This window comes from Mycteria americana, chromosome 1, assembly GCF_035582795.1.
Source record: "Mycteria americana isolate JAX WOST 10 ecotype Jacksonville Zoo and Gardens chromosome 1, USCA_MyAme_1.0, whole genome shotgun sequence".
NCBI lineage: Eukaryota > Metazoa > Chordata > Aves > Ciconiiformes > Ciconiidae > Mycteria > Mycteria americana.
In genome coordinates, this window is record NC_134365.1 from 30,926,045 (window position 1) to 30,935,741 (window position 9,697).

General features: G+C 42.9%; 1 protein-coding gene across 1 annotated transcript in view; it reads left to right on the forward strand.

The window, feature by feature from the left end:
* Nucleotides 1-5,177, forward strand: part of DOCK4 (dedicator of cytokinesis 4) — a 262,201-nt gene extending 257,024 nt beyond the window's left edge. Inside the window, exon 53 of the mRNA XM_075493937.1 lies at nucleotides 2,101-5,177. Coding sequence (XP_075350052.1) covers nucleotides 2,101-2,526 — 426 coding nt within the window. The 3' untranslated portion in view covers nucleotides 2,527-5,177. The remainder of the gene's footprint in view (nucleotides 1-2,100) is intronic.
* Nucleotides 5,178-9,697: the final 4,520 nt, after the last annotated feature.

Here is a 9,697-nt window from a genome sequence, read left to right on the forward strand (position 1 = left end):
CACCTATCCCAGGTTTCATGCTAGCTGCTTACTAGGAAGCTCTTCAGAGCATTAGGATCTTGTACAAAAGGTGAGCGACTCTTCCTTTTTTCCTGAATGGACTCAGTCCTGATGATTTGTAGGGGTGTTTCAAGCTCATCCTAACATTTTCTTCTAAAGGCCTGGACAGAATTTAAGCATTTTACAGCCAAAGTCTGGATTGCCGCTAGGGAGAGGAATGCTGGCCCAGAATACTTCTGAGAGTTGCTGGATCTCACTTTGAGCATCCATGAATTTCCAGACTGTTTTGGTGTCTAGACTGTTACTCACTACTGGTACAAGCAGTCTGCACTGCTGTCAGGAGCCAAGTGCTTACCCCTGCTCAGCTCCTAAATTGAAGCAGGCAGGTTTTACAGGTATTTGCTCTTGTTCTGAATGACAGAAGCAAAGGTCCTAAATCTTATCTGTGGTCACTTAATCCAAGTGTCAGGCGTTCTTGGAACTTCAACCAATTACATCATTTATTTGAAAACCTTGACCCTGGATGCTTGTGGGGGTAGGAGTGCAGCTGCAGCCTCCTCACACACACAGGAATGGACCCTGAAACAAGTAGTTAAACAGGCTCCTCACAATGTCTGAAATGTCTTCAACACTTGCTCTGCTTTTCCCTAGCCACGTACAGGGCTCAAATTTTAGCCTTTGTTCCAACTTGTTACATGCTGCCAGAGAAGGCCATCTTAGTACAAAACCCACTGATGTAAATGAAGATATTTCTTTTTTCCCCATTGCTTTCAGTACACTGTGGATCCAGTCCTAGATGGATAATTAAGATTATCTCAACAGCATAAAGTCAGTGCAGCCAGCTCTATACACCCATGCCCCTCTCCTTTTCCTCTCCTCCCTCCCCTTTGTTGCATGGCTCACACTCTCACCTCAAGCTGAGCGGCTGAGCGCCAACCAGTCTAACAAGAATTGGGGTGAGAAATTTGTCTTCGATGTGATTTCTCCATCCCTTTTTCAGCCTGTGCTTGAGGCCATTAAGTCTAGATTGTCTCAGTCAAAATGGCTCCAGTCAAAATTAGATATGTTGCAAAAACTTTTCAACTTGCAAAGTATGGTCTAACCTTTTACAGTTTTCAGTTGAAGTTGCTTCACTAGAACAGGACTGCTCAATGTTTTTAGGTAGGGCTTTACCGTCCCTGCTTTTTATTCTTCGTCAGCACTGTTGTTGGCTCTTGGGCCCTCAGCTCCCCGTCCCTCACCTTCCCCCACAGACCTGCGAGGTTGCTGGTGCAGCCATTTGCAACCTTTGCCCCCCGTTGGACCCTTGTCCCCGGGGCCCGTGGTGGTGTGTTGTGTTTTGTGCGAGCGGCGCGGGGTGTCCGAGGAACCCCTGGGAGATGGGGGAGAGGAAGGGTGGAGCAACTGCGCTTCAAAATGCCATCTGCAGCAGCAGCAGCGGTGCCTCGCCTCCCGCCCTCCTGCTGCTGCCCCTGAGTAGCAGACGAGCCGCGGGCCGAACCGGGCTGGCACCCAGCAGCAGCTATTAGCTTGGCATCCGCCCTGCGCTTCACTGCCGACATCGGTGTTACGACACACTCGGAAATGATGCCACGATGTAAACGCACTTTTCATTGTATGACGGTGCACTGAAACTGTGAGGAAAAGCTTTGGGAAATGAATTTGGAACATGAGAGACCGAAGCAGCAGCAGTGACCGGGATGCAAGTCCTGTGCTTTGGCATTAGGGGGCAGGACGCCACTAGGTATGTCCTGCGCGGGGTTATGCCTTTCACTGGCAGTGAGGAAAACTGAGGGTTCGTTTTAAAGGCTTCCAGATCTTTCCAGGGTATTATGATAGTAAGATAACATTTAAATACAGTTTTACTTCCACGTAGACGAATTACTGGCATGAGCACTGTTTAAGGTGTACCTAGGCACTCTTGAAATGAGCTTTTTATTGGTTTCTTACTGGATCTTAATTAAACAGGGACGCAACCGATACGCTTATCAAGCCTCAGAATCTATGCCTTGTATCCCTGTGTGTTTTCAGTCTGAGCACAGAACCGCTCTCCCTCGTGTACTCCAAGTAAATCCTTCTTCTGCCCTTTCGTTCGAGCAGGGGTCTGTGCAATCATTCACGCCGTCTCCAGTGGAGTATCATTCCTCGGGGCTCGTATCCAACTCCCCGGTGCTGTCGGGGAGTTACAGCAGCGGCATCTCTTCGCTCAGCCGATGTAGCACATCAGAGACGTCAGGCTTTGAAAGCCAAGGCAGCGAGCCAACAGTGACTGTCCCAAGCTACAGCGTTTCTGAGGAGCCTGTGAGAAAAGAAAGTAAAACCCCGCCGCCTTACAGCGTGTACGAGCGGACTTTGAAACGCCCCGTTCCTCTACCTCACAGCCTCTCCATCCCGCCCGCCGCGGACCCGCCGGCGCTGCCGCCCAAGCCGCAGCTGGTCCGGCCAAACAACCTGGAAAACAGCAGCAGGAGGACTGAGCAGGTTCCCCGGCCCAGGCCTCTGCCCCGCAAAGTCTCTCAGCTATGAGAAGCCACTTTTATATTTAATTGCAACCAATTCTTTAGCGTTTAAGAAATAATATTTTTTAAAAATGGTAAAACGCGTTTAGTTAGGCACCTTTTCTTTTGAGTAATTTTGAAATGCTTATTAATATTATGTTGCACATTTGAAATGAAATTACTAATTTAGGTTGCCAGATATTATAGGAAGCATGACTGAGAGAATTTTTTTTAATTTCATGGTGGTGAATACTGATAAATGCTTTTATTTGTACTTTATTTTTATTTTAAAAATTAAATCTAAAACCCTACAACTCTCATCTGAGTTAGCTGAATGCTTCTCACAAAATACAGAATATACTGACTGGATCTTTACTACTAGAGATAAATGCACGCTTTCTAACAAAGTAGTCTGTAGACTAGGATGTTTCTGCAAGTAGGCCGAAAGTTGTTTCTCTTACCCGATGAACAGGTTGGTCATTTCAGATGTCTGTGGAAAAACAGAGATATAATGCAAGTTATACTGCAGAGAACGTTGTAAGAATGTGGTTTGGAATTTTTGAAACACACACTTGGTTTATGTTATTTTTAAGATGGAAAAATACCTGCATTTCATTCGGCATACAGCACCGTTCTGGTGAATCTTGATAAGGTTCTGTGCCATTAATGTGTTACTGTACCTGAGGCATCCTTTTCTTTTTGAGGTGCAGTTTACTTTTATTCTTCCAGTTGATTTTTTTTTTGTTGTTTTGGGCTTGTTTTTAAAAAGCTAGCAGTTTGCTAGTGGAGGTTCTCTGCTGTTTTTGAAAGTTCACCCTAAAATACAATCTGTGTATGGAATAGGCACAAATGAATTGTTTGTTTAACTTGTGTACAAGAATCAGTATTGACTAGTACCAAGGCAATACACTAAATGAACGAATTTTTAAAAATACAAATTACTGGATATTGATCAATAAATTTCAAAAGCTAATTGCAAAGGTAATTAATAATTCTGGAAAAACCTAGCAAAAATTCTGAACAGCTCTTTGGATGTGTACGTACCAGTGGAGTCAGGTTTTGGATTTGCTTTTTAGCTTGAGTTCATCACCATCGTCTTTATTGTAGGAGAATGGTGTTTGGCCTTAGGTTGTATTTTAGTGACTGGCATCTGAAGAGCTCTGGAAAGCTAATGCCAAGCCGTAGGAATGTGGAGGGGAAAAAAAAAAAAAGCACCTTCTGTATGTATTTTTTGTATCCTCTTTCTTTTACCGACTGTTTAACATGTGCTTGGGAACAGATGTGTGAACTGCGTTTTAAATCATGCTGTTAAAAATATTCTCCCTCTTTTGTTGGGAAGCTCATGTTGATTTTAGCTGTGTGTTTGATTTGTTGATAGTTTAACTGGAAGAAAGTGACCACTTTTTATATTCTCTCAATTAAACCTTCAGCAGTTGCAAGCTGTTGACGGTAGTTATAGAGGTTTTCTATAATAAATGTTCAAGTATTTTTGTACATAATTGGTAAATTTTAATAAGGAGTGTACCATTATGTGAAAAAGAAGCAAACAGTTGTGTATGCAGTAAGATTGTTATAATTATGCCAAATACTTTATGTATGGAAAAAAGAATATTTGTAAATATGTGCTTTTAACAATAATTCCGCCATATTGACTTTACAATTTTGAATGTCAGAAAAAATTAATATATGTTAAAATATTTATGTTTTAGTGAAAGTATTCATAACTTGAAAAGGAACATATGAATTTTAGCTTTGTATCTTGCTGATTTCAAAGTCTGAAATTCCTTGAACTAGCTCTTGCTTTCTACTATAACATTTTTGTGTCTGTAACCGCATCATAAAAGGTGTAGAAGGCTACATATTTATGCTGATATAAAGAGGTAATACCTGAGATTTAAATAAGGTGTCACAAGTAAGATAACAAAGCTGCTTTGATTTTATTTTTTTTTCACCCCTGTGTAGTTTAATAGATTTTTGTTGGCTAGTGCTTGAGCACAGTATGAATCAGTGTTATTGGCTCCTGAAGCCGTTTTTTTATTTCTGGCAGTGAGCAGAGTTGATGACTTTATCAGTTGCGTGCATTACTGAAGTCAGCTTTGCAGCAAAACATTTCATGAAGTTTCTGTTTACCTAGACACTCATATTGGTTGCTGCATAATGTTAATACGGAATAAAAGGACTTGATTAATCTTTACAGTACAACTTGTTTTCTACAGAATGAGAGATGATAATTCAGTTTGTCATGGAATTAAAATTCTGACTCCTTGTCTTGCTAAATCCAGTTTTCTTTCTGTTAAAAATCTCCTGATGGATCTAGTTTTCTCCCTATTTGGATCCGTAATTGCTTTGTGAGACAACGTGGAGAATATTGACCTGCTCTTCTGAACAAGTGAAGAATGTAAAATTTACTAGGAGAGTTCACTGTAAATTAACCTGCATGAGCGCTCTGTTTTTATAACCATGACATCAGGAATACTCTGAACGACAGCAGATGGTGTAAAATCCACAGAGTACTCTAAAACCGAGCTGACACATTTTCTGCTTAGCCAGTTTTGACAAATTGATTCTGTAGATCAGCTTTTCAACCTGATTTCCTATAAAAATGTACTATGAAATTTTGTTATGTATGTTGCAACACCCAGCGCTTGAAAACCTAATGTAAATAAAGGTCTCGTTTGAATTTTATGTATTACTCATAAATGTAGTTTTATCACTTCCTGGATGACAGTGAGTAATTCAGAAGCTCATATGAGAGGACCGATGAGAACAAGTTGCCGTTGCTACTCAATAGCTTGAATGTTAGCCAACATATGCATAATAGGTAGGATGATCTTGTATTCAAATACTGCATTTGAGATGCTGGTACCTCTGGGATGCCACAGAAGCAAGTGCAAACTCAGCTGGCTGGCTCTGAAATGATGCCATTCAGACCAGTTCTCGTGATGGGCTAATACCTCTGTAGTGTGAGTGAACTCAATTATCATGATGTCTCAAGTCAGATCATAGCCAGCAGCCTGTGTCCTGAAAAAAGCACGAAGCTGCAGTTACCCCTGGGTAGTAAAGGCTTCAGAGTAGTGCAGATATGGCCCTGTTCACATGGAACGGGGTGTAGCTAGCTGTAAATCTTCTTTTCTGTATGAAAGCGGCACCTTGCCCTCCTGCCTGACCATTCTTCGTGTTCACAGATTGTCCAACAGCATCTGCAAAAAGCACAGTGACTGAGCAAAAAGATACCAATAGGCAGGAGTCAATGCCTGAGGTATAAATGATGAAAATCATCTTGTTTTGAGTGTAACTGTGGTCAGTGAGGCATGTAGCAGCATTGTACCAGTAAGCCCAGGTGCTGACAGACGCAGCTCCTTGCTCCAGAGCTCTGTTGGTAGCCCACAACACCCTGATGATCCAGGTAGAGCCTTGACATGTGCTCGCCGAAGGACAAAGCCCCATCTGCTGGGACAGTGTGAAAGGATGTTCACCGCTGGAGCCCTTGAGATTCTGACCTTGAATATGATTCTGTAGGAAAAAGCCCTTTCCGTACTAATCAAATTTGTCTTTATCTTCTCCCTGTCATTTTAATTCAGCTTTTAACATATATTTCGTATAGGAAACTAGGATGATTAGTTGCTTTAGATAACACTAACAAAAAAATCTTGTGATTAAACGACAAAAATACGCACACCTTAGAAATATGAAAGGTTTAGAGCCGCATACCTCCTGAGTGCATTAAGCATCAGGATGGAGTGACTCTTCCTGGGTGGTAAAATAAGACTGCTGAAGAAAGAACAGTAAATATTTTTTAAAATTGGATTGTTCAGGAAGGAACTCAGTGTGCGTGGAATGACAGGCTGATGGCTTTGCAGACTTCGGTGGGGACAGAGCCTATGACATGAGTCTCCCAGGCACAGCTGGGCAAACTTACCCAGGTTAGAACTTGTGTTAAGGATACAGTTCATAGCTCCTCTCCAATTGACTGATGCTGGGTTTGTATTTATTTCAGGAAGATTGTGTTAGAAGAAGGGAGAAGAAGGTGAACAGTTGGGAAAAAAAAGGGGGGGGCGGGGGGGCAAGTAAAAACTAGGCAAAACCCTTGATGGCTAGCTAATTAATCCAAGTGGGTTTTCACCCACCCAGGAAAAATAATAGTGGGAGCAATTGAAATATTAGCTGAAATTGAAGCATCAAATCTATTTCTTTAAGCTATTGTAGCATCATTTTATACCAGCTTAACTGCTGGTTTGAGCTGAAGGGGGCAGAAGGGAAGCTGGAAGTCCTGACAAAATACAGGATTTTCTTTTTATTTTACAAACACTTTGAGGTTTGGGTTTTTTTCCTCTTTTACTATGGCTTACCAAAGGAAAGATGCCAGAGGACAGAGAAGTCTGACTGCCATGAATCACAAGGGCAAAGAGTTTCTGAATCCCGAAGCCCTGCAAAACATTAAAATATTTCCCTGGTTTTGCTAGACGGTTTTTATCTTACCCCATGGTGCATAATTGATAGTGTGTTTTGCAATGAACATCTCCGTATTTTAGGGAGCAAATCCATGTCCAAATTTCATAGGAAATAGCTGCTGTGATAGCTCATAAGCTGCTGAAATTGTGGGTATATATTTAAATGTTTTACATCATTGATTTGTTATTGGTATTAGATCCACTAGTGTATTTCAATTTGTTCCATTTTCTTAGAAATTATTTTGCAGAGGGATTCTCTGCATTACATTCTTGCTTATTTGTGACAGACTGCTATCGCTGCTGGTTTTCCTTGACCTCACTGTCTTCCCTTGAAGTGTTTCCTCTTGCTTTTCAAAAGAAAGGCCATCAGCGAGGAGCTGCTTCAGCCTTTCCCGTGGGGAACGTTTCAGAAGCGCAGCCCGAAGGGGACGCAGCACAGGCACGCATCCGCTGCCGGGGGGAGGCTCACAAGGGCCTTCAGAAGAAAAGCTGGGGGGGTAAGATCACCTGTAGAGCACCTGTAGGAGTTTGTGTTCACAGACATAGCGACAGCTCAAGGACAGGGACTAAACTAATCTACTAAAACCAGGAGGTGGGGTGTAGGTATGTCCTGCAGGGACGAAGCTCTGCCAAAGAGTGAATCTCAGTCCCAGCACACCCTGTAAGTGGAAATCCTTTGCCTTGTTTCCCGATCCTCCTCATTTCACAGAAAAAATACACAGATACACTTTTTCTTCTTTTTTTTTTTTTTTTTTTTTTTAAGAGAGTTGTTGAGCATGGGATAAGGGGAAACAAACTACCCCTGTACAGGGAGCAGAGGAATGTTGAATCTACACTTTAAGCCTAAGATGACTTAAGAGACCATTGCTCTGGGTCTTTGGGCTGGCTGCTATTCAAGGGCTGTATCTTGTGCAATGATTTGTCCTTACACTCTGAATACGCCCTGCTAGAGCCAAAGCAAAGAGCTCTGTAGAGCCAGCTGCCCGCACTCTTTGAGCTCCCGCGCCAGTCTCACTTTTGCCATCTGTTGCAAGAGGAAGGCTTGCTGCAGGTGGGCTCCCTGGACCAGCCACTCTGCTGCGGCCTAGCCGCTGCGCTTGTTTTTGAGACATTCAGTTGACCTTTGTAAATACGGTGCTGCGGTATATCCAAGGATGTGATACGATACCCAGTAAAATGAATGCAAAGGTTCATATCGACATTGTTAGAAACTGGCGCATGTCCAAGAGGAGTTGGGTGAAAACAGCCAATACCTAATGAGTTTAGTCCCACCTGAAGAAAATAAAAGTCTAACACTGAGCACAGTACACTTTACAATGAACAAAACATATCAGTAAACTCAGCTATTTTTTTTCAGCTAGCACATTAGGAGATGAAGCATCAAATATTACTGTGCTGAACTCTTCTCAGGCCATTAAGTGCAGCAAAGGAAGATTGTGAACGCTGGACAGAGGGTTTTTATGTTGCCAAGGAGAGTTTTCCTGCATCTGCAGTCCTCCCTCCAAGTTCTGTCTCAGAACTGAAGCACATCCTGTCAATACCCCTAAAGCTATAATTCAGTGGAGTTTTTATAGCTGTAAAACCTGAGCTGCATGATGATAAGCAAGCAAAATCAAAGCAAGTTGTAACCTGCTACTTTGAACACGCAGGTAGGGTCTATAGGGGAACAAGCAGGGAGAAAAAGAGACAAAATTGTTTTTCAGGTCATAAAGATCTATTTTGACTTCTGGAATATTTGCTGCTTTTTGAGAAGTGCTGGATTTTTACCACATACTTTACAAGTTTTTCCCCTCTGTGTGAGATAATGGTGGGGAGTGGTTTTCTCTGGTGTCCATGTAGGTTTGAATGACGCTATTCTTCTTGCACCTAGAGAAGATGGTGGGTTTTTGTCTGAGTCCTGTGCAGAGAAAGGGTAGGACAGAAGAAAGAAGACAGCAGAAAAGCCTGGTCAATGCTATGTGATCTCTTAGCTCAGAGGTGGTCATGTTCAGAGAAGTTCTCTAGCTGGCCCTTGATCCCAAAGCCCTTGATCTCAAACCTTTAAAGGGTAAAGATCAGCTCTAAATTGTGAATTTACTGCTTGTTTGAATGTAGATTAAAAATAACTTCCCAATCCTAGAAAAGAGTCAACAGCACTCCAGAGAGAGGACTGTGTTTATGAATGAAGCCAAGCCTCCAGTGTTTGCTGTAACACTCCCGTAAGTCTCTGAATGGGACGGGCTAGCTGCTAAGAGACAGAGGTTCACACGTTCCTTAAGAGATGTATTTACGTTCTGCTCCTCTTCCCCCCATGCCTAAATTTGCCTGGCTGAAGGCACAAAGAATCATTTCACAGAAGCACAGAATGGCTGAGGTTGGAAGAACCCTCTGGAGGTCATCTGCTCCAACGCCCTGCTCAAGCAGGGCCACCTAGAGCCACTTGCCCAGGACCATGTCCAGACAGCTTTTGAATATCTGCCAGGGGGGAGATTCCACAACCTCCCTGGGCAACCTGTGCCAGTGCTCAGTCACCCTCACAGTGAAAATGTGTTTCCTGATGTTCAGAGAGAACCTCCTGGGTTTCATTTTGTGCCCATTGCCTCTGGTCCTGTCACTGGGCACCACTGAAAAGAGCCTGGCTCCATCCTCTCTGCACCCTCCCTTCAGGTATTGATGAGATCCCCCTGAGCCTTCTCTTGTCCAGGTGGAACAGTCCCAGCTTTCTCAGCCTTTCCTCATAGGAGAGATGTTCCAGTCTCTTCATCACCT